This window comes from Erythrolamprus reginae, chromosome Z, assembly GCF_031021105.1.
Source record: "Erythrolamprus reginae isolate rEryReg1 chromosome Z, rEryReg1.hap1, whole genome shotgun sequence".
Lineage (NCBI taxonomy): Eukaryota > Metazoa > Chordata > Lepidosauria > Squamata > Dipsadidae > Erythrolamprus > Erythrolamprus reginae.
Genome location: NC_091963.1, coordinates 101388938 through 101413649, shown reverse-complemented (window position 1 = coordinate 101413649; position 24712 = coordinate 101388938). Strand labels below are relative to the sequence as shown.

At 42.8% G+C, this 24712-nt stretch overlaps 1 protein-coding gene across 2 annotated transcripts in view; it reads right to left on the bottom strand.

Moving 5' to 3' along the window:
- The window catches only part of ITGB3 (integrin subunit beta 3), a 93739-nt gene extending 70385 nt beyond the window's left edge, over positions 1–23354 (bottom strand). Inside the window, exon 1 of one of the 2 annotated variants that reach the window (XR_011556872.1) lies at positions 22831–22966. Coding sequence is in view for 1 of the 2 variants with exons in the window: in XM_070727991.1 (XP_070584092.1) it covers positions 22831–22897 (67 nt within the window). In the remaining variant the exon portion in view is untranslated. Of the gene's footprint in view, positions 1–22830 lie in introns of both variants that reach the window. The other variant, XM_070727991.1, reaches the window with a different exon arrangement.
- Between the last annotated feature and the right edge of the window lie 1358 nt (positions 23355–24712).

The window sequence follows — 24712 nt, the reverse complement described above, 5'->3', positions numbered from 1 at the left end:
ATGGAAGTGTGGGTTTCTATCTCCTATGTATGAATGCCAAATAAAGGAAATGATGATGTCACTCTGGCAGTTGCAACACTCTGAATGAAAATAAAATTAAACCAAATTTGTGCTGTCTCAGATTATTGGATACTGGCCGCTAATGTCATGGCAGACAGGTGATAGGATACAGAATTGTGTACATTGGCTGGTTTTCCCCTTTTTGTTACTTTAATTTTAAGTGTGTGATAGTATTAAAACTAAACAAAGCCTAGCATGCAATGTTCCCCTCACCACCTGATTTCTATTTGTCCAAAAGGAAGTTGGAGCTTATTCAGCTTCTGCTTTAAATACAGTTGGTCTCTGCATTGTAACTTACCTCCTGCTCTCTAGTTCGCTCTCTACTTTTATTTATTCATTTATTTATTGGATTTATATGCCGCCCTTCTCGGAGGACTCAGGGTGGCTTACAACATATAAAAGAAACAATAAAATACAGTAGGCTAAATCCAATTAATTAAAACAAACTAGTCTAAAATCCCTAATTATATTAAAAATCAATCATACCCACTCAGACAACAACCATATATAACATTAGTGGGCCAGGGGGCTAAGGTCTAATTGCCCCAAGCCAGGCAGCATAAATGAGTCTTAAGACTCTTGCGGAAGGCAAGGAGGGTGGGGGGTAGTGCGAATCTTTGGGGGGAGCTGAATCCAGAGAGCCACCCCCGCCACACACAGCGAAGGCTCTTCTCATAGGCCCTGCCAAGTGACATTGTCTAGTTGACGGGACCTGTGGGACCTAACCAGTCACTGCGACTCATATGGCAGAAGGCGGTTCTGCAAGTAATATGGCCCGATGCCATTGTGAAGGCTGAACTATGAATCACTTCCTTTTTCAGGAACTCCAGGTGCCTACACTCTTTTATCTGTATTTCCCTAGAGACGAATACAAGAAAACCTAAATCCAATAAAATCTGCACATACAACATTCTATCTGGTACTACAAGATAATGTTGGGAATAACTGATATGATTCTCTCACATATGATCAGGCTGTTTTTCATCTAATACAGTGGAAAATTTGCAAAGCTAGAAGGAGACCGTCCTCACCCCCAAAGAGATAAAAATAGCAAGACAAGACATGACCAAACCCTCTAATCAGCCTTCTTTCACTTAGCAAATAGTCTGTGTAGAAAAATTCTACTTCCTTGCACAAAGCTTTTACATTGTTATTTGAGTTTGGGTCCTCATATGTAACTTTTGATAGAGAGAAATAAAGTTCACAAGAGAAGACTAGATTGTTTTGAAAAAATGTTGAAACCAGAACACCTTTTTTTTTTTTTACAAAGAAGCACCATTAACGTTTTGAATACATTTATGACTGCTGCGAGGATGATTGAATGGTCTCTTTAGTTATTTATTTCTACAGGTTTTATCATAGAGTGATTCTGGCCATGTTTAAGCATTTCACTATAAAACTGTCAAAAATAAGAATAAAATTTAAAAGGCAGGGAAGGGGCTTCAAGGCGCTAACCAGTTCCATGGCTGCATGCATCCCCTGAAGGCCCCAAGCAAGTTGACATATCCAGGTCTTTAGACATTTATAAGAGGCCAGGAAAGTGCATCCTCATATTCCAAAAGGTGGGGGCAATGGCAGGGAAGGGTCTCTTCCTACACTCGGGCAGTCAGAATTATTCAACTGACTGGGTCTGCAACATACCTGACTTACTGACTGGGATGGGCTGATGTAATAGGGTAACATGACTACACAGGTAAATTGGCCCCATGCAGGGGTGGGCTGCTGCCCGGATGCGGGGGGGAGCGCAGTGAGGTAGTAAAAATGGAGCTCCACCCCAGAGCACCCATTTTGCATTGAAAGATGTTGAAAGAAAATGCAGGGCATCCTGCATAAGCGACAGCCACAGTGCAGTAGTAAAAATTTTGATAGCCCTTCACTGGCCCCATGCCATGTAGTGTTTTAAAGATCATAGCCAATACTGTGCATTGGACATAGAAGCAAACTGGCACCTAATGCAGCTTGTGTAACAGAGGTGTTACATGTGCCGTCTTTTGGGTGCCTAAGTTTGCTTGTGTAGCTGCATTCTGCAGTAGCTTCCAGATACTTTTCGTGGGTAGCTCCATGTAAAATGTCTTTTATATTTTTTCTTTTTTCTTTTTTCTTTTATTTATTTATTCTTCTCTCATAGTTTTCATTTTATTCCTTTTCCTTAAATTTTATTCTGTAATTATTTTTTAAAGTAATTTTAAAAATAGCAGCAACGTTCTTTGTTGTGACTCCAGCAACCTCTACAGCATCAATTCCGAGGTTAGATGCAAAACTAGTGCACCATCACCTTATAGAGGACGAAAATGTTATTTTTGAACAGAAATCATTCATTCATTCATTCATTCATTCATTCATTCATTCATTCATTCATTCATTCATATTTTTATGCCGCCCTTCTCCTTAGACTCAGGGCAGCTTACAACATGTTAGCAATAGCACTTTTTAACAGAGCCAGCATATTGCCCCCACAATCTGGGTCCTCATTTTACCCACCTCAGAAGGTGAGCCAGTAATGAGATTTGAACTGCTGACCTGCAGATCTAGCAGTTAGTTTTAGTGGCCTGCAATACTACACTCTACCCACTGTGCCACCTCGGTTCAAATTAGATCTAAGGACCTGAGAGGTCAGCCCTGCAAAAAATGCAGATGGTAGCTTTGCTGCCATTAGTAGTTTTAGGTGATTATTGCACTACCAGGAACTTCTGCATAATACATTATTGTCACCAGTGGACACTGCCTACAATGATGAGCAACACAAGTTTCAGTCTACTTTAATGTGGGAGGGAGGTAGCCTTCCATCTAGAGTTGCTGTAGCTCCTTCTGCAGCTCTATAATTTATTCTCCTCTCTTACTAGTGCACCCCCTCTAATAACCACATTGGTTTGCTGATTCACAGGCTGCGGCTTTTGTAGCTCCTAAAAGCTCTGAGAAACTGTTGATTAACCTTCCTGGGTTATTATTAACTTGATGGTGGCTTGTGTTTAGGAGCTACCTTCTCTGGAATGTTTTTGTGTTTGTGGGTTGGCAAAAAAGTTGGTCATCAGTTTCGGCAAAGTCCTATCCCTGCCCCCAATCCTCATCCCATCTATCTTTTTCCTCATAGGAGATGATAAATGGTTGAGACTCTTTTTGCCTTATCAGAAGATAGGAACCGAGCTTCTTTTTATGCTTGACAGAACAACTTTGCTAGCAGAAAACCATTCATAAATAAGAATGAGGACATATTTGATAGTCATTCACGGCATGGGCACCTCATGATTTGACTACTGCAAAGCATTCTACATAGGGGTGCCCTTGAATATTATCTGGAAGTAATAGCTGGCGCAAAATAAATGGTAATTGGCACATCTTGATTTGTTCAATGTCACTATTGCTGCTTGAACCACAATAGTTGCCAGTTACCTTCCAGATGCAACTGAAGATACTGATTGTTTACCTTTTCTCTCTGTTATTAAAGCCATTTGTGTCTTAAAACCTGGTTATCTGAAAGACAATTTTACTTTCGCTGTTTCTGCTTGCCTGGTATATTCGGGCAGGTAGTGTGTCCCTTCTATAAAATGTTGTCATCTTACAGGACTGAGTAAACATGTTTTCTGTGCCATGGATCCCAGCTTCTGGAACAGCATTCCTCAGATGTAGGCTGTTTCTCCAGGGTTTTATAGTTATTTAAACCTGACTAAGTTAGCTATCCTAATTTTACTATAGGGCAGAGTCTCCAACCTTGGGAAGTTTAAGATTCTGGAAGTTAAAGTCCACAAGTCTTGAACTTCCCAAGGTTGGAGATCCCTGTTATAGGGGATTATCAGAAATCTATTTATCTATATCCATCTTCCCAAATAATTGTCATCAAAAAGCAATATTCTAGTAGTTAGCTTGTGAGCTATCATGGCCTTTTATTCCCTGTAATACATTGTAGAATGCAATATCGTGGTGCAATTTTATCACCTTCTAACATTTAGTACCTTTCTTACAATGTAAATTCTCTGATGGCATGACATTAAATTTATTTATGCTTTGTTCATTGCTAGACACTAGTATAAATATTTTTTTACAATATAAATATGTTTTACTTAATGGTAATTACATACCATCCCAAAATTTCACAATGTCAATAGCACTTAGACTTATATATAGCTTATATAAAAGAATATGAACTGACAGTAAATAGTGATACATGACCTTTTTCTTTTTTTAGAGAATTCAAATGGCATATATCTTATTTTACTTACGCCACTTGTCTTATTTCATTTTCACAATCTTGTTTGCATGATTGTAATATATGTCCAGTTTGAACATGTCTGAAGGCATCTAGGTTGATCAATTCAAGTAATTTTAAGAAGCATTAAATCCCTATTAAAGAAATTGTGGTTCAATCCACACATCATATTAGGCAAAGTGATGGGAGGACTGCAACATCCTTTTCTTGGAACAAGAAAGATAGGGTCAAAATAACCCAAAAAGGAAAAATAATATTGCCAAGAAATAATATAGATATTTCATATCCCAAATCTCTTGAAAAAAATTAAACTGTGTTTGGAATGTGGGCTCAACGTGCTATGAATTTTAGGTAGTCCTCAAGATGACAGAAAGTGTTTATGCAGGCATTGGGCTATAATTTATTTAATATTGGCTTAATACATTGTGTGACTTAATACATTGCGTGGCTGTAGCCAAACTTTGGTTATAACTTGGTGTGATATGTGAACTTAGCCAGTGGTGACTTAGTCAATAAGTCATAGCTAAACACAATATGTGAACCAGGCTATTATTCTTGTTTAAATTAATCTTTCTCAGAAATGCTAACCGTCAGCAGACTTTTGTTTTTGTAAGATTGATAAATCAGATGAACACTTATCTGACACTGTGAGAGAGCAGGCTGCCCAGAAAATGGGCAACATCTGTACTGCTGTTGTTCTGTCTCTTTAAATCCTCTCCCCAGCCAGCATAGCAATTGTGCCTATAAAAGCTGTGCCAAGAGATAGCTGAATGTTGTGGTGGTATATGGAGGAAAAAGAAGAGAGAACACGGTATTGTGTAACAATGGGATGTTGTTGTTGGGTCATTTGTGTTTGGAGCCAGAGGTGGGCTGCTAAGATGGACCGGTGATGTGTGCTCGCCCCCGTGGCTCTGAATGCTAGTGGAGTCCAGCGCAATTCTGCACCTGGGCAGGTAACGAAATCGTGCACAAATATACAGTGTGCCATGGGTGCACCTGTGTGTCCACGCACAATTTCGCTACCTGCCCAGGTGCAGTAGCAGAATTGCGCTGGACTCCGCTAGCACTCAGAGCCACGGGGATGAGCATATGTCACCGTTCCATGATAGCAGATCCACCTCTATTTGAAGCCCAATGAATTGAGTATACTGAAAGAATCTGTGACAAAGTGGTGGTATCAGGTGGAACCAGGTGAGGTATTGAAAATTGGGTGGGATATCAACACAGAGTAGCTACCACACAAATGAAGGTGGATTAAATTCAATGAGTTTATTAAAGATGCCAGGGACAGAAAACAGAAAAGAAAGGGCTTTGGCCTTCATAGACCTAGACTTTGCAGGAAATAGCCAACATCCTGGCTGCAAAAATCAAACCTTTTACCAAAGCCTAAACCAAACAGACATGGAAAAGTTAGAAAACACATTCTTCCTTTAAAAGATGGTTAGACGTGCTTATGCATCCTGCAGCTGCAGTTAAACCAAAGAAAAAGATAACAGATTATAAACAGGCCTAGGCTCAGGTACTTGGCCAATATCACAGAAATGTTAAAACAAGACCAAGAGGAAAGACTTTAACTTTTTTTTAAAAAAGGAAAGGGGTGGCTTTGGAGGGAGACAGAAAGGAAAGATGGGCAAGAACAAGTCTTTTGGGGACTGGTAGACTTAAAGGGATCCAGTCATCAGGATTCATATAGAATCTTGAATAGATTTAATTGGCTACTGGCCAGGGTTCTATAAAAAAAAGTGGTCCATTACTGCAGATTCCGCCCTGTGGGTCAATTGCTAAAACCAAAAGAGGAACACAATAAAGTTCCTATGAAGAGAAAGTTCCTTTTTCTAAAATAGATGTGGACATTGTAGGCCCTTTGCCACGATCTATTAAAACAAAGAGTATATCCTAGTTATCTGTGATTATGCAACTTGGTATCCAGAAGTGGTTCAATTAAGGTATGTAGCAGCCAAAAGAATAGCAGAAGTGCTAATAAAGATCTTTAATAAGTAGAAATAACAAATGAGATTATCATGGATCCAATTCCCAATTAGTGCCGCTTAAATATTTATATGCAGACCTAAAAATATAAAGGGTGCATAGTAATCTTTATCATCCACAGAATCTTACAGAAAGAATAAAACCAGACCCTAAAAGCAATGGATTAATAGGACATTTTCAAAGGTTTATACCTCATTTCTCTACTGTAGTTCAAAGCCCCATAGATTATCCAGAAAGGCAGAATCCTACAAGATACAGTGGTCTAAATCAAAGCCCCATAGATTATCCAGAAAGGCAGAATCCTACAAGATACAGTGGTCTAAATCAGGGGTCTCCAACCATGGCAACTTTAAGCTTGGAGGACTGGAGAATTCTAGGAGTTGAAGTCCACCAGGCTTAGAGCTGCCATGGTTGGAGACTACTGATCTAAATTATGCCAGGAACCATTATGTGGGAAATCAATATTGAAAGGGCCAGATTTTTCCCCAATCCTTTGTTTGTTTGTTTGTTTGTTTGTTTGTTTGTTTGTTTGTTTGTTTGTTTGACATATCTTACATAGGCTCAAGCACAGTACTTACTCCAAACCATGAAGGGGTGGACTATCCTGTGATCTACCTCTTAAATATACTCCTCCCAAAAACTCAAAGTTTAGTACCATTGAATAAGAAGCTTGTGTACTAAAATGGGCAATCAATGTTTTGCCTGTATATTTGTGGGATCAGGGATTCACTATAATATCCAAGCACCAATTGCTCATCTGGCTGGAACAAATGAAAGATACCAGTTAATGTACCAGTTAACATTGCAATTGTGCCATTTATTTGAGATTGCAAATGTGTCGTTTCAATATTTTATATATAGTGGAACAGCAAAATGTCATAGCTGATTCCCTACTGCAATATGAGAAACACACAGAAATGGCATTGGTCTCATAAAAAGGAGAAAAAAATTGTTAAGACAGGTGCTGCTGTTGCCCTGTCTCTTCAAGCTCTCTCCTATAAGTGACTATAAATCTGTGCTGAGAGACAACTGGTGTGATGGTGTTGGTGTGTAAGAGTTAGAAGAGGGAAGGAGATATATAGGAAAGGAAGGAAAGCAGCCTGAAGCAACTAGAAAAAGATCTTTTTTTCCCTAGAAGAATTCACAAGGAATAGGAGTAGTAGGACTCACAGGGAGTAGTAATAGTAGCAGTGAGCAAGAATCAAATAGGGGTGAGTAGTGTGCAATATGCATATACTTGTGTGCATATGTGACTGTGTTATTGACTTGTTTGTGTTTGGAGCCCATTGAATTAAGTATACTGAAAAGAATCCAGGACAGATAGATGCAATATCTCTTTGGAAAACATGTTACAGGGATTTGTGTCCATTATAGGACATGTAGCACAACATAGGCAACCCTCCTTGCCTTTCTCAAACTCCTAAAAACCCACCTCTGCCATCAGGCATGGGGGAATTGATTTCCCTGGGCGGTTTCATTTTAAGCATGGTTTGTCTGGGATGGATGACTGTTTTTATAATAAGGGTTTTAAACTGTCCTTTTTAACCATTAGATTTGTACTATGTATTGTTGTTGCAAGCCGCTCCGAGTCTCCGGAGAGGGGCGACATACAAATCTAATTAATAATAATAATAATAATAATAATAATAATAATAATAATAATAAAGCTAAACTGGCAATTTAGAGTGGACCGAAGGCTCAGTGGTTAAAGATACTGAGCTTGTCAGTTGGAAAACTCCTAGTCTAGGTTCAAGACCTGAGCTTGGTGTGATGGGGTGAGCCTTGGTTATTTGCTTCAGCTCCTGCCAACTTAACAGTTCAAAAGCATACACTGCAAGTAGATAAATAGATACCACTTCAATAGCAGTAACAGTGTTCTGTGTGCCTTGGCATATAGTCATTCTGGCAACATGAGCACAGAGGTATCTTCAGACAATGCTGGGTCCCTTGGCTAAGAAATGGAGAGGAGCACTACCTCCTAAAGTTACCAGATTACAACTTCGGTAAAGCGAGACACCATTGGGGAGAGGGGGAGACGGACAACTGAAAAATCTGAAAAAAAAATTACTTCTCCCAGCTTCCTCCTCTTGGTGCCCAGAGAAGGGAAACGCTTTGGGCAGTCCAGAGAAAGAAAAATCGGGACTTTTTAAAAAAAAACATGGGACAAATTATTAAAAAGCAGTACTGTCCCGCCAAAAATGGGACATGTGGTCACCTTATCCTAGAGTCAGACACAACTAGACAGGGAACACCTTTAGATATACTGTATTAAAGGGGAATTCCACACGACCAGCTTCTGTAGAATTCTGAGGATCTGGTGGCAGGATAAGGTGCCTGACACTGAGGTCCTCTCCAGAGCAGGCCTGCCACCAATTCCCACCCTGCTGATGAAAACCCAGACATGCTGGGCAGGCCATGTTGCCAGGATGCCAGATCATCGCAACCCTAAACAGTTCCATTCTAGTGAGCTGTCTAAAGAAACATGATTGCATGGGGGACAAAGGAAGTGATATAGGGACACATTGAAAGCCTCCTTCAAGTCCGACATCACCTCCTGGGAAACCCTGGCACAAGATCAATCAACTTGGCACATGCTGATCCACCAAGGCTGCCAGACATCTGAGGATAGAAGAACAATCATAGCTGAAGAGAAGTGAGCACTCCACAAAGGCAGAGCAGCAAATGCTGCGACAATGGTGCCCACATGTCTGCCCAACATGTGGCAGAACATTTCGGACCTGTATAGGTAACATTTTGTACCAGCCACCTGATAAGCTACGGACACATCGTGGACAGCCCACAACCTGTTAGATGTCAAGGTCCTCTTCAGACATGATGGATGAACATCATTAATGGGGAATTAGGGGGTTTCTGACCCTGTTTTCCTTGTTAAAGAGAAACAATAATTTTATTATTTAGATTCCTACCCTGTTTCCCTGATAGTAAGACACCCCCGATTGTAAGACGTATCGGGGGTTTCAGGGGGGTCGGCTAATATAAGCCGTACCCCGAAAGTAAGACATATGTCTTACTTTCGGGGAAACACGGGGGTATTGCCGCCTCCCTCTCATCTAGCTGCGCGCCGCCTCCTGCCCACGTCCACACCATCCCCCTCTCCATACGTCGCCGCATCTGCCACCTCCCTCTGATCTTAATGAGCGCCGCCTCCTGCCCACTTCCGCGCCGCCCCCCCTCCATACATCACCGCGTCTGCCTTCTCCGTCTTATCCAAATGAGCACCACCTCCTGCCCACTTCCGCGCCGCCCCCCTCTCCATACGTCACCGCGCCGTCCCCCTCTCCATACGTCACCGCGCCGTCCCCTGCACTTGTCACTGCCACCTCCTGCTTAAAATACGGTAATGCACACAGTATTAATCATACATCAGTAAAACATACACACTGGCATACTGGGGTATCATCTGCTGTTTTGTGGTGAATACAATACTGTTCAAGTTGTTAATAAATGTTAATTTTATGGTTAAAACAAAAAATTCGACAATTTTTTTCCAATATATGACATACCCCGAAAGTAAGACATAGTGGGGCTTTTGGGGATAAAAAGAAAGTAAGACACTGTCTTACTTTCGGGGAAACACGGTATGTATTATGCTCTCTACATACCATGCAATAATTGCAAAGATTTTGACAGTTATATTACAACGTCTTGTAAAATATTGAATGTTATTAATGAACAAATAAGAAAATTCCTCAAAGTGGCATGCTGTACTGTGTTGTACAGAAGAGGTGTTGACTATAGGTCCCAAAATTTCAATTCAGTATATCCAGTGAGCATTCTGGATATTGTAGTCCAACACATTTGGAAGTGGTTGCTGCAAACAGTTTCTCCATTATCTGAAAACAGGCCATTTGAATCTATTTACATGTTTTTGTGTCCTTCTCATTTTGCTAGTCTGCAATGAAAATGCAACTAGGCAGGGTACTGGAGTTTCTTACCAAAAATAACTAGAAATCCTAATGAGGCATTTACAGCAAATATATAGAACACAGAAAGCAAATTCACCCCCCTGTGAGCAGCCCCTTGTCCAGTAGAAGTCATTTAAACAGAACAGAGATGTGATCAGTGTAGTGAAAATATGTTTATTTTACATTTGAAAATATTACTCTGGGGAGAGCAGGATCAAGGGACTTGGAATGCTTGTTTAAACAACTTTATAAAACTACCTAATGCATCCAACTCTGCGCAGCTTATAATAAACACTTCTTTTTTAAAAAAATGAGACAGACAAACCAGAATAAAAAGAACAAACACCAGTGATTCTGCAAAAATAAAAATCATCCAGTGTGAATGTCTATGGAGATTTTCAGTTATCCAGGTCATGGATGAAGAAGCCTCTTGCATTAGAAGTGAAATGTCTTTTTAAAAAAATCAGAAAGACCAGTTGCCTTTTGAAAAAGCACCAATGGGAAGAATATTTTAATCCTGTGGCCTGGGAAAGAAAGCCAGAACTTCAAATTCATGTAAAGAATGACAAGGCCAGGGCCACACAAATTACTGGGGTTATACCATTGTGGAAGGCATGCCTCCTGGGATCCTTTAGATATTGTTTCAAGAAACATGCTCACTTTGCTGGATCTGCCAGTCGTCAATGATAATGAGAGAAAGTGGATCCCTGGGTAAGCAATATCCAGTGAAGGGCTACCAAAACTTTTACTTCCACACTGGGCGTGGCTTATGCAGGACACCCTGCATTTTCTTTCAACATCTCTCAGTGCGAATTGGATGATCTGGGGGGAGCTCCATTTTCACTATCCTACTGCGTTCTTCCCTGTACGGGCAGTAGCCTACCCCTGGCCATATCCTATACAAGAAGGGTTTTAAATGTCACCACCAGCACCTCAAATTGCACACAAAAACTCACAAATATCCATCACAGCTCAGAAAGTATACATGTCATATAAGGCTCATTCTGAACCAATCACAGATTCCAAATGGTTCTCAAAGGCAACACTTTATAGATGTATTGAAAAAGTCTAAATGTGAAGTGTTTAAAGTATGAACGACTGAGAGAAGAGATTCCCAGTCCAGGAGGGACAAAACTGGAGCAATAGATGAATCTGGATTAAGGTCTTCCTCGTTACAGCTGTTACTTGCTCTTTAAACAGGAGCAGGTAATCAAGGAGAACTCTAAAATTGCATATCTGAGTTCTGTGCAACACCACCCAGAAGCAAAAATGGGATATGTCTGATCTTGGAAGAGCTAAAAATCCATAGCTTCTCCATTGTGTACAATCAAATTAAAGCCTATTTCTCTCTGTCTAGATCAGTGGTTCCCAACCTTTCCAATGCCATGATCTCTTAATACAATTCCTCATGTTGTGGTGACCCCCAACCATAAGTCTAGCTCCAGTTCTCCCAACAGAGCTTTAAGCTGATTGGCAGGAAGGTCAGAGGGACACTCTCACTGTAAACGCCTGATTGGTTGGATTGTAAAAATATGTTCCAAGGCACCAGAATAGAAGCTTTAGCTCCTAACATCATGGGAAATTTGCCTTTTCCCATGGTCCTAGGCGACCCCTGTGAAACGGTCATTCGACCCCCAAAAAGGCCCCAACCCCAGGTTGAGAACCAGTGGTCTAGATCTTCAAAGTCTCAAAGTGCTGGGACATGACATTACCAACATTACTTGGTCAGCTCAGGGTTGAGATGTATGGCTGAGTATCATCAGCATACCAAAGAAGCAGACATTGTGCTGGCTGTTGATCTCACTTAGCAATTTTATATAGATGTTAAAACAGAGGTGAGAGTTTCAAGCCCTAGTGCCCCCCATGAGTAAAAGCCAATGGTTTGATCTCTCCCACTAACACCAACTGGAATTTACTTAAGAGAAAGGAAAGTTTCCCCAACCCCACTCCTGGTTCCTATTCCTTATCCCCAAAGATCCCAGTCAATGGTACTGAAAGCAGCTGAGATATCAAGGAAATCCAGGTCCCGTCACCCTCCTATATCACAATGTCCTTAGAAATTGTCCATAAGCACAATCATTCCTGTCTGTGTACCATGTTCCAACCTGAAAACTTACTGAACTAATAGGTAAACTTTCTTCAGTTCATATACGCCAAGCTACCTGGTTTCAAATTATTTCCTCCATTCCTTGCCAGTCAAACTCAAATGGTCTCTTCCACATGTCCAAATCAGTGTAATATTGACCTCCTTGAGCCAAGAGAAAAATAGGCTGGCATGAATTGTGTTACCCTTACATAGAAGATTGACGTCAGAAAAAGACCTCATGGTCCATCTAGTCTGCCCTTATACTATTTCCTTACTATCAGTCCCTGTTGCCACATAACATTAACAAGGCCAATGAACAGTTCTAACTATTGCAAAGGATTAATAGATTACATTGGACTCATTTTTCCTCCCACCAAACATTCCATCTGTAGGAAAATAAACACCAATCTCTAACATCGATTGGGAAAATTTGGAAAGGTATATCATGATAGCTTTAGTCATTTGACTGACAAAAACAGAGAACACATAATAAAGCAAAAAGAAATCATAATGGTATTTTGAGATGGTGCAACTTTTGTCCTATGTCTCTTACCCATTAGGCTATTTCTGAAGATGGTTTAGCAATTTTCCAAAATAATATTAAATAGCTGACCCACAAATAACAGGTGTAAGAGTGCGTAGGATGGAGCAGGAAGGAACAATTAATGAAAGCCTAGCCATCCATCGTCACTAAGGGAAGGGTGGTGCTGTCAACAAGTGGCAAGGAATGATGTCTATTTCCCCCTTACTGAGGCAGAAGGGGGGTGGAGAGAAAGACTACATCTGCATTTTTCTGACTCTGAGACAGCAATGCTAACAATTTTCAGCATTCTAGCTGCCTCCTCAGAGATAATTAAGAATAATACAAGGATTAAAAAGAGCGACCATAAAAATCCCTTTGTTGGCAGAAGCAACCGAAAACCTGAAACGAATCCAATGATGACAGAACTAGAAGCATACAATGGGGACCATCCAACTTTCTTTCTTAATTTAAAGTGATATTCTGGCAGTACAAGCCTAGCATTCTTTCAAAGCAACAATAAATCCTGTGTTAAAAAAAACAGGTTCAAAGCACTAAAGATTTGTTTATAAAGGGCTAATGTAAATCCTGACAAAGGTTATGGAAAACAATGAACAAGAATGACATGGGCAAAGGCTTATGTGGAATCCTACTGTTGGCCTCTCTTGCTGTACAGTAATGGGCTGTGTGAAAATAGCCTTATAAAGGTAGTGTTAATACTGGTACTTCTTGTATGGACTACCTCAAAGGGCTGACATCTGCAACTTCACATCAGAGGGCAGAGAGAATTGTGCCAAGCAACCAGACCTAGGGAGTCATATCTGAAGGTATAGCAGATGGATTCCAAACTTTACAGCATCATCTATCAAATGATGTAAAATATGCCAGAACATATTTGTAGTAGATCAAGAAGTAAAACATGACTTGAAAATCAGAAGAGCTGAAAACAACTTTAAGCTTCTTTAGGCATAGACTGGGCATGAGACGAAAAACATTTTTAGAAGTAGTGACTGTCTGCGTGTGTTTGTGTATGCATGTTTGAGAGAGATTTAATCTATTAGGTTGTCTTTTTTTTTTTCCTAACATGCTTCTGGTTTTATCGTATGGCCATTGACTTTGACTATGTATTGTTTTGAAACATACTAAATAAATACATGGTGAGTAGGAATGGGAGTAGGAATAGGAGAGAAATATAAATCTCTCCTTTCTGTCTCCTCTTTATGGCTTTTTATACACACACACACACACACACACACACAAACACGCACACACACACTTAATTTTCCCAAAGGCATTATGTCCCTTCCCCTTTGTTCACTTCCGTGACTTGATGTATTACCAACTAGGAAAGTGAATTAGAAGAACTGAATGGATGTTTTGGATAGAAATCTGAATACAAGAATTTGGAAGGCCAAGACAAAGAGTGCATCTCTGTAAGCAACAATGTCGGCCTGATTGCATCTGCAGAATCTGTTCAGGGTGATTTGCTCCCTTCTTAATCAGGGGGGAGCAGGGGAGCCCTTGCAGGGTAGTGCCGAGGTTTTTAATAAGTTTTTTGCAGACAAAATCGCACAGATCCGGACTGACCTTGACTCCAATTGGAGTGCAGAGTTGGCTGACAATGTCAGTTGAGGCGACAGGGGCCCGTCTTAGTCCATCTGTTTGGAACAAGTCTGACCTGGTGACACCTGATGGACAAGGCCATTGGAGTTGTGAGTTACGCCACCTGTTTGCTGGACCCGTGTCCCTCCTGGCTGGTCTCAGCCAGCAGAGAGGTGACATGGAGCTGGGTCCAGGAGATTACCAATGTTTCTTTGAGGGAGGGGTCCTTTCTGGCTCCGTACATGGAAGCACTTGTGCACCCCCTCCTCAAGAAGCCTTCCCTGGACCCAGCAATATTCAACAACTATCGTCCAGCCAGACCCACCACACATACTAACTGTCCTGAGATGCGGGAACACTGAATGGTGGGGGTGTTCGGCGTCAGAAGACCAGCCAGGTGGGGAGCTACAGGAGGAGGAGAGAGAGGAGACAGAGGACTATGGGAAAACAAAGAGGTCAAGGAGGAGAATACTATTATGACCATCAAAGGAACATACTGTGGCTGCATGGAGGCTCTGAATGTCTGGAGGTCTGGAGGTACTGTAAGAGTGGATGGGACAAGAGAGAAGGAAGATCTGGAAACATCGACATCAAGGAGTTTGAGAGACAGGGAAATTGATTTAACAACCAGCATACTTGGGATAAGGACACTCTACCCCCCCTTCTTTGAGGAGGGAGGTAGATATAGAATGACTCTTGACTCTGAACAATTTTTGACTTTACCACCTGAGACATTGGCTCTTTTGTCATTTGCTGCTGACTGGATCTATTTTAACCAACTGAATTGCTGCATTATTACCTATATTTTATATATTCTATTTTTTTTATTTGTATCTATTATCTTTTTATTAGTGTATTTATTGTGATACATTTTATAGGTGTTTTAACTACTATTAATTTAATTTTTTAATAACATTGGGGGTTTGAGTGTTTTAAATTTTTATCAATTGCTATTTTATACCGTTACTAATTTAATTGTTTTTTAATATAATTGGGGTGCTAAGTAATGGATGACTGGGATAAATATACTTGTGGATATGAATGGAATGATTGGTATGATTGGGTGGGTGGGGGTGGGTGGGGTTATGGTATGGATGAGTTGATTGATAGTAGTGTGAATGATAGATTTGGCCCACCTGACGCTCGGGAGACAGGAGAGGAAGGGGCACCGATCTCTGGGGTGGCAGAGGGTCGGAATATCCCTGTGTTGCTGGGGAGAGGCAGATATGGCGGGGGCCACAGATCTAGCCGTTCCAGGGGAATGAGGGACCATTGCCTAATAACGGTCCCTTGTTCTGGCTCTGTGAGCCCAACCTTGGGTACTGGTGATGAGTGTAACTCTGGCCCTGGACTCAGGTTGCTGCTGCTTAATGCCAGGTCGGTGGTAAATAAAGCTCTCCTCATCCGGGATTTGATCCTGGATGAGGAGGCCGACCTGGCATGTATTACTGAAACCTGGCTGGGCCCGGAGGGAGGTGTTCCTCTCTCCGAAATTTGCCCAGCTGGGTTTCAGATATGGCATCAACCTCGACCCCAGGGAAGGGGGGGAGGAGTGGCTATTATAGCCAGGGAGAGCCTTTGCCTGCGTGGACTCATTGCTCCGGAAATTGCAGGTTGCGAGTCTCTCTTGCTGAAGTTGGACTTAGGGGTTCAGGTGGGCTTATTTCTCACGTACCTGCCTCCCAGCTGCGTGTCAAAAGCCCTGCCTGTGCTACTCGAGGAGGTAGCTGGGTTGGCGGTGGAGTTCCCGGGACTTATTGTCCTGGGGGACTTCAACCTGCCGTCACTCGGCGAAACCTCTGGGCTGGCACAGGAGTTCATGGCCACCATGACAGCCATGGATCTGACTCAAGTAGTACAGGGTCCGACTCACGAGGGAGGGCACGCACCTGACATGGTATTCCTTTCCGAGCAATTGAGAAATGGTCTGAGACTAAGGGGCTTAGAAGCATTGCCTTTGTCATGGTCAGACCATTTTCTACTACGGCTTGACTTCCTGGCTCCAATCCTTCCCCGCAGGGAGGCGGAACCAATGAAGATGTTCCGCCCCAGACGCCTGATGGACCCAGAGGGCTTTCAGACGGCACTTGGGGTTATTCCAGAGGCACTCATCCACAGTTCGGCGGAGTCTCTTGCGGAAGCCTGGAACACGGCTGCTGCGGAGGCTCTTGACTGGATTGCGCCTTTGCGACCTCTCTGTGGCGCTAGACCCCGTAGAGCCCCATGGTTCAACGAGGAGCTCCGGGAGTTGAAACGCCAAAAGAGACGTCTAGAGAAGCAATGGAGGAAGAGTAGGTCTGAATCTGATCGAACACTTGTAAGAGCTTTTATTAAGACTTACAAAGTGGCGCTCAAGGCGGCAAGATGCGCGTAACATGCCGCCTTGATTGCATCATCGGAATCCCGCCTGGCCGCTCTGTTTAGGGTGACCCGCTCCCTTCTTAACCAGGGGGGGAGTTGGGGAGCCCTTGCAGAGTAGTGCCGAGGATTTTAACACGTTTTTCGCTGATAAAGTCGCTCAGATCCGGGCCGACCTCGACTCCAATTGTAAAACAGAGTCGACTGACAATGAGTCAGTCGAGGTGACTGGGGCACGTACTTGTCCACCTGTCTGGGAAGAGTTTGATCTGGTGACACCTGATGAAGTGGACAAGGCCATTGGAGCTGTGAGTTCCGCCACCTGTTTACTGGATCCGTGTCCCTCCTGGTTGGTCTCGGCCAGCAGGGAGGTGACACGGAGCTGGGCCCAGGAGATTACCAACGCTTCCTTGGGGAGGGGAGTTTTTCCAACACTCTATAAAGAAGCGCTCGTGCGCCCCCTCCTCAAGAAGCCTTCCCTGGACCCAGCTGTACTTAATAACTATCGTCCAGTTTCCAAACTTCCCTTTATGGGGAAGGTTGTTGAGAAGGTGGTGGCACTCCAGCTCCAGCGGTCCTTGGAAGAAGCCGATTATCTAGGTTCCCAGCAGTCGGGTTTCAGGCCCGGTTACAGCACGGAAACCGCTTTGGTCGCGTTGATGGATGATCTCTGGCGGGCCTGGGACAGGGGTTTATCCTCTGTCCTGGTGCTCCTCGATCTCTCAGCGGCTTTCGATACCATCGACCATGGTATCCTTCTGCACCGGTTGGAGGGGTTGGGGGTGGGAGGCACTGTTCTCCAGTGGTTCTCCTCCTACCTCTCTGGCCGGTCGCAGTCGGTGTTAGTGGGGGGTCAGAGGTCGGCTCCGAGGTCTCTCCCTTGTGGGGTGCCTCAGGGGTTGGTCCTCTCCCCCTTGCTATTTAACATCTACATGAAACCGCTGGGAGAGATCATCCAAGGACATGGGGTGAGGTATCATCAATATGCCGATGATACCCAGCTTTACATCTCCACCCCATGCCCAGTCAACGAAGCGGTGGAAGTGATGTGCCGGTGCCTGGAGGCTGTTGGGGCCTGGATGGGTGTCAACAGACTCAAGCTCAACCCGGATAAGACGGAGTGGCTGTGGGTTTTGCCTCCCAAGGACAATCCCATCTGTCCGTCCATTACCCTGGGGGGGGGAAATTACTGACCCCCTCAGAGAAGGTCCGCAACTTGGGCGTCCTCCTCGATCCACAGCTCACATTAGAAAACCATCTCTCAGCTGTGGCGAGGGGGGCGTTTGCCCAGGTTCGCCTGGTGCACCAGTTGCGACCCTATCTGGACCGGGACTCATTACTCACAGTCACTCATGCCCTCATCACCTCGATGTTTGACTACTGTAATGCTCTCTACATGGGGCTACCTTTGAAAAGTGTTCGGAAACTTCAGATCGTGCAGAATGCAGCTGCGAGAGCAGTCATGGGCTTACCTAGGTATGCCCATGTTTCACCATCACTCCGCAGTCTGCATTGGCTGCCAATCAATTTCCGGTCACAATTCAAAGTGTTGGTTATGACCTTTAAAGCCCTTCATGGCATCGGACCAGAATATCTCCGAGACCGCCTCCTGCTGCACGAATCCCAGCGACCGATTAGGTCCCACAGAGTGGGCCTTCTCCGGGTCCCGTCAACTAAACAATGTTGGTTGGCGGGCCCCAGGGGAAGAGCCTTCTCTGTGGCGGCACCGGCTCTCTGGAACCAACTCCCCCCAGAGATTAGAACTGCCCCTACTCTTCCTGCCTTCCGTAAACTCCTTAAAACCCACCTTTGCCGTCAGGCATGGGGGAATTGAAACATCTCCCCCCGGGCACGTTTAATTTATACATGGTATGCTTGTGTGTGTGTCTGTTAGTATATGGGGTTTTTTAAATCTTTAAATATTTTAATTAATTGGATTACTTATGATTTGTTTCACTTGTTGTGAGCCGCCCCGAGTCTTCGGAGAGGGGTGGCATACAAATCCAAATAATAAATAAATAAATAAATAAACCTTCCCTTTATGGAGAAGGTTGTTGAGAAGGTGGTGTTGCTCCATCTCCAGCGGTCCTTGGAAGAAGCCGATTATCTAGGCCCTCAGCAGTCAGGATTCAGACCTGGCTACAGCATGGAAACTGCTTTGGTCATGCTGATGGATGATCTCTGGATCCTCTGTCCTGGTGCTTCTTGACCTCTCAGCAGCTTTCAATACCATCGATCACGGTATCCTTCTGCACTGACTGGAGAGGTTGGGAGTGGGACGCACCGTTTTACAGTGGTTCCCCTCCTACCTCTCTGGTCAGTCGCAGTCGATGTTAGCAGGGGGGCAGAGGTCAACTCCTAGGTTGACCTTGACCTTGTGGGGTCCCTCAGGGGTCGTTTCTCTCTGCTGTTTAATATCTACATGAAACCACTGGGTGAGATCATCCAAGGGCATGGGGTGAGTTACCATCAGTACGCTGACGACACTCAGTACATCTCCACCCCATGTCCTCTCAGTGAAGCAGTGGAAGTAATGTGCTGGTGTCTGGAGGCTATCAGGGCCTGGATGGCTGCCAACAGGCTCAGACTCAATCCAGACAAGACAGAGTGGCTGTGGGTACTGCCTCCCAAGGACATGTCCATCTGTCCATCCATCACCCTGGGGGGGAGGAATTATTGACCCCTTCAGAGAGGGTTTACAACTTGGGCTTCCTTGATCCACAGCTAACTTTAGAACACCATCTCTCGGCTGTGGCGAGAGGGGCGTCTGCGTGGGCCTGCGACCCTACTTGGACAGGGAGTCTTTGCTAAAGGTCACTCACGCCCTTATCACCTCGAGGTTTGGCTACTGCAATGCTATCTACATGGGGCTACCTTTGAAGAATGTTTGGAAACTCCAGCTCATCAAAAATTCAGCTGGGCAAGCAGTCTTGCGCTTTCCAAGAAATGCCCATATCTCACCATCACTCTGCGGACTGCATTGGCTACCGATCTGTTTCCGGGCACAATTCAAAGTCCTGGTTATAAAGCCCTACATGGCATAAGACCAGACTATCTCCGAGACCGCCTTCTGCCGCACGAATCCCAGTGACCGGTGAGGTCCCACAGAGTTGATCTCCTTGGGATCCAATTGAACAAACAATGTCGGATAGTGGGATCTAGGGGAAGAGCCTTATCTGTGGGGGAGCTGGCCCTCTGGAATCAGCTCCCCCCAGAGATTCGCATTTCCCCCACACTGCTCATCTTCCAAAAGAGCTTAAAAACTCATCTTTGCCGCCAGGCTTGGGGTTTTTAGATCTCCCCCCTTGAACAATGAATGTTTTCAGTATGATTGTTGAATGATTGGTTTGATAGGTTCTCTTTTAATTAGAATTTTAATGATTGTTTTAATATATTATTAATTGGATTCATATTATGGTTCTGTTTTGTGAGCTGCCCCGAGTCCTCAGGGAGGGGCGGCATACAAATCCAATTAAATAAATAAAATTAAAAAATAAATAAACCACAGAGGTTTCTATTTCCATTCCCCAAAAACTTCATGGTATGGATCACATGGTTTTGGCCTTAATTTGCTGTGTGAACCTAACCAATTATGGCTAATTCTGTCAATTGTTACTCTGGAGATTAAATCCTAATATATTTTGAATAAAACTAAAGGAACTTAAAGATCACATTGTGTCCATACTTGCTGTAGAGTATCTACAGAATATCTATCTGTCTGCAAGAATAGAGGCAATATCTCCGGGACCGCCTTCTGCTGCACGAATCCCAGCGACCGATTAGGTCCCACAGAGTTGGCATTCTCCGGGTCCCGTCAAGTAAACAATGTCGTTTGGTGGGTCCCAGGGGAAGAGCCTTCTCTGTGGCGGCCCCAACCCTCTGGAACCAGCTCCCCCCTGAGATTAGAACTGCCCCCACCCTCCTTGCCTTTCGTAAACTCCTTAAAACCCACCTCTGCCATCAGGCATGGGGGAACTGAGATAACTTCCCCAGGCCTATACTGTTTATGTATGGTATATTGTGTGCATGTTTTTTTAAAATTATGGGTTTTTAGTTTTAATTATTAGATTTGTATTATATATTGTTTTCTATCACTGTTGTGAGCCGCCCCGAATCTATGGAGAGGGGCAGCATACAAATTAATTAATTAATTAATTAATTAATTAATTAATTAATTAAATAAATAAATAAATAAATAAATAAATAAATAAATAACTCTATTAATTATTGCCCTCCATCAGGCTCCAGCCCAAGTTTGGACAGGCCAATCCTGTATTTTTTTTAACCTTCATGGCTAAGAGGATGGGTGGGTGGATCAGTCTGGAAAATGGAAAATTATCCAGAACTGCTCTAATAGTTATAAAACTAGGATTTAAATAATGTAGGGAAAAAATGTAGCAACCTTCTTTAGAGGATGGTAGTTTCCCACCCTGCCATCTATGTATACCTCTGGGTGGGGCAGTGTTCTAGTTTGAATTATGAAGCTAGGTAGGGTGAGAATCTTTTCCAAGCCTTCGGATTTGAGTTGGTTAGATAGTTAGATATACAGTGTTCCCTCGATTTCCGCGGGGGATGTGTTCCAAGACCGCCCGCGAAAGTTGAATTTCCGCGAAGTAGAAATGCGGAAGTAAATACACTATTTTTGGCTATGAACAGTATCCCAAGCCTTCCCTTAACACTTTAAACCCCTAAATTACAATTTCCCATTCCCTTAGCAACCATTTAGATTATTACTCACCATGTTTATTTATTAAAGTTTATTTTAAAGGGAGACGAAAGTTTGGCAATGACATATGACGTCATCGGGCGGGAAAAACCGTGGTATAGGGGGGGAAACCGCAAAGTATTTTTTAATTAATATTTTTGAAAAACCGTGGTATAGACGTTCCGCGAAGTTTGAACCCGCAAAAATCAAGGGAACACTGTATAGTTAGATGGATAAGATAGATAGATAGATAGATAGATAGATAGATAGATAGATAGATAGATAGATAGATAGATAGATAGATAGATAGATAGATAGATAGATGGGAAGAAAGAGAAAGAAAGAAAGAAAGAAAGAAAGAAAGAAAGAAAGAAAGAAAGAAAGAAAGAAAGAATCTTTATTGGCCAAGTATGATTGGATACACTTGGTGCATATGCTCTCAGTGTACATAAAAGAAAAAGATACATTTGTGAAGAATCATGTGGTACAACACTTAATGATTGTCATAGGGATCAAATAAGCAATGAAGAAATAATCAATATTAATAAAAATCTTAGGATACAAGCAACAAGTTACAGTCATACAGTCCTAAGTGGGAGGAAAAGGATGATAGGAATGATGAGGGGAAAACTAGTAGAAATAGACTTGCAGACTTAATAAAAAGTGTTGAGGGAATTATTTGTTTCAGTAGAGTGATGGCGTTTTGGGAAAAAACTGTTCCTGTGTCTAGTTGTCTTGGTATGCAATGCTCTGTAGCAACGTTTTGAGAGTAGGAGTTGAAACAATTTGTGTCCAGGATGGGAGGGGTCAGTAAATATTTTGAGCGCCCTCTTTTTGACTCGTGCAGTATACAGGTCATTGTATATTAGTATCAAATAATCATATATTATTGTATATGGTTAGTGTATATTATCAAATTTGGGACGAAAGGAACTAGATATAGATTTTACTTGGAAACAAACTTGTCCTATTATATTTTAAATATCACGTTTGACAGTCAGGCTTTTGTTTCCAAAGGTAAAAATATCCCCACCCCTTTCGATATAAGACAGCAATCGTGGGCACACACCGACCGGAACGTAAGGGGCCACTGAACTCAAAACAAGCTTTCTTTTGAGTATTGTGTAGACAGAGTATGAAAGCATAACATTGCACCGTGCCTCAAGTTGTCCTGGAAAGCAGAGAGGAAAGTAACGCCTGAGCGGTTTTTCATTAAGTTTTGAACTTCCCTTTCGCAGCCAGCAAACGCGAAGGAAAGAGACCTTCCCCGTTTTCTTTCAACCGGGTATGGGGAGTGGGGAGGGAGCGGAAAATCAGCAGCCCTTCGAAAGCGCTCTACAGCTGAACCCTGGAGGGGAGCGGCGGGTCTTCCCAACTTACCGCAGACTCCGGCGGCGACCAGAAGCAGGCTAAAGACCAGAAGCGCAGGGGAGGCAGATTTGCCCATCCTGATCTCAACTTATCAAAACTGCGAAACGGAGCGGAACAGTCTGTTCCCGAAAGGTCCGCCCCGAAGATCAGCCAAGTTCTAGCAAACTTTATAGCCGAGAGATCCGAAGACCGGGCAGACGCGGCCAGACAGAGCAAACAACTGTCAGATGGGAGTCACGGAATGCCCCCGCCGGTGGCCGAGGTCGCAACTTCGTATGAGCCTTTTCTCCACCCCTCCCAGAAAGACGGAGGGGGGGGCTTGTCAGGGGAGGAGACGACCTCTGCCAGCCACTGCTATATACCCTTAATCCCTGGCAAAGATTTCCTCCCCCAGTGCCTAAATTCATTGGCCACTTTCCCCTCCACCTTTTTTTTAATAGTGGCGGAATAAACCCTGAACTGAACCTCCCTATTCTTCCTGCATCTAATTATTGTATTGTAGTAGAGCTACTATAAGAAAACTACACGAATCAAACGAGAGAAAGACAACCCCCCCTCCTTTTAACCTCTTTGACCCTCTGGGTTTAATGACAAATTTAAAGAAACAGCAGCAATTATCCTATTCAAACTGGCGCCAATTCCTAACCGCAAAGAACAACTACTACTACTACTACTACTACTACTACTACTACTACTACTACTTCTCCTCCTCCTCCTCCTCCTCGATCATTGGGAAATGGGAACTGTAGTCCATTGGGGGTCGAGGTAGATCAAGGAGGAAGTTGAGAGAAGCTATAGCATTTTCCTCCTATTTTTTTTTTAAAAACCCACTACCTACCTGGAGAAAACAAAGTATACCTTAGTCAAGCAACTTATACCACCTTGGCATCATCTCCCATCATCCCTTACAAATGTACAAATGGCAAAAATCTCATAAAAATATGTAATCCTTGGAGAAATGTTTACATAAACACTCTTCTTTGAAACTACAGTATTTTAGATGGGTTATTTTGTATATCCACCTAGAGTTTTTGCACAACCCTCTCAAAACTCTTGATTTATCGAAGAATCTGTATAGCAATCATTGCACTAGAGATAATTACAGAACAAGAAGTATCATACAAATTCAGAAATTTGTGATGGTTGAAAGTTTAATTCTTCACAAAGCATAGAATAAGTAAGATGGTATGTATAACTTACTTTAAAAATTGCATTCTGCAGTTCTAATTTAGAAAAACCAAATTCCTCTATCAACATAAACCACATAAAGTAAATAAAATATAAACAAATTATACAATTTTATTGGCTCCTTCTGGTTGTGTTGAACATCGGAAACAACTGGTCCCTTATCCCCTCCTTCTGATGTTTCAACAGACATTCTTCACAACTTTCCAAGTCAAGGCAAAGGGACTAGATGTTAACCAAGACTAAAGAAATGTAACTTGGAATGTAGACAAGCGGAGTGGGAGGGGGCTAATATTTCATTATTTTCTGGATGATATCCTGAATATTTTTAGCCTACAAAATGTTCATCTGAATGCCTTATCTCTGGAAAACAGAATGCAAGAAAACATTCCTGATGCTTGCTACCTATTTAATTAAATAAGATACACTCAATACATTATTGAAAGAAGGCATAATGGGATGTGGAAATAGTATGTCTGGAAACTCTTGGTAAAGGACTTCAAAACAAACTAAAAGCACTTGGGCTTCTTCAATGTACATGCAGATGAGTTTTCACCATCACATGTAGCCTGCCTTAGTCTCATTTGGTCTCTGTTGTCTTGCTGCCCCCTTGCGTGCAAAAATAAAATTCTTGTAGTCAGGCAAAGCCATTTTCTTAGCTTCTTTTTAAGCATGCAACTGATACTGAGAATTGAATTGAATGTGG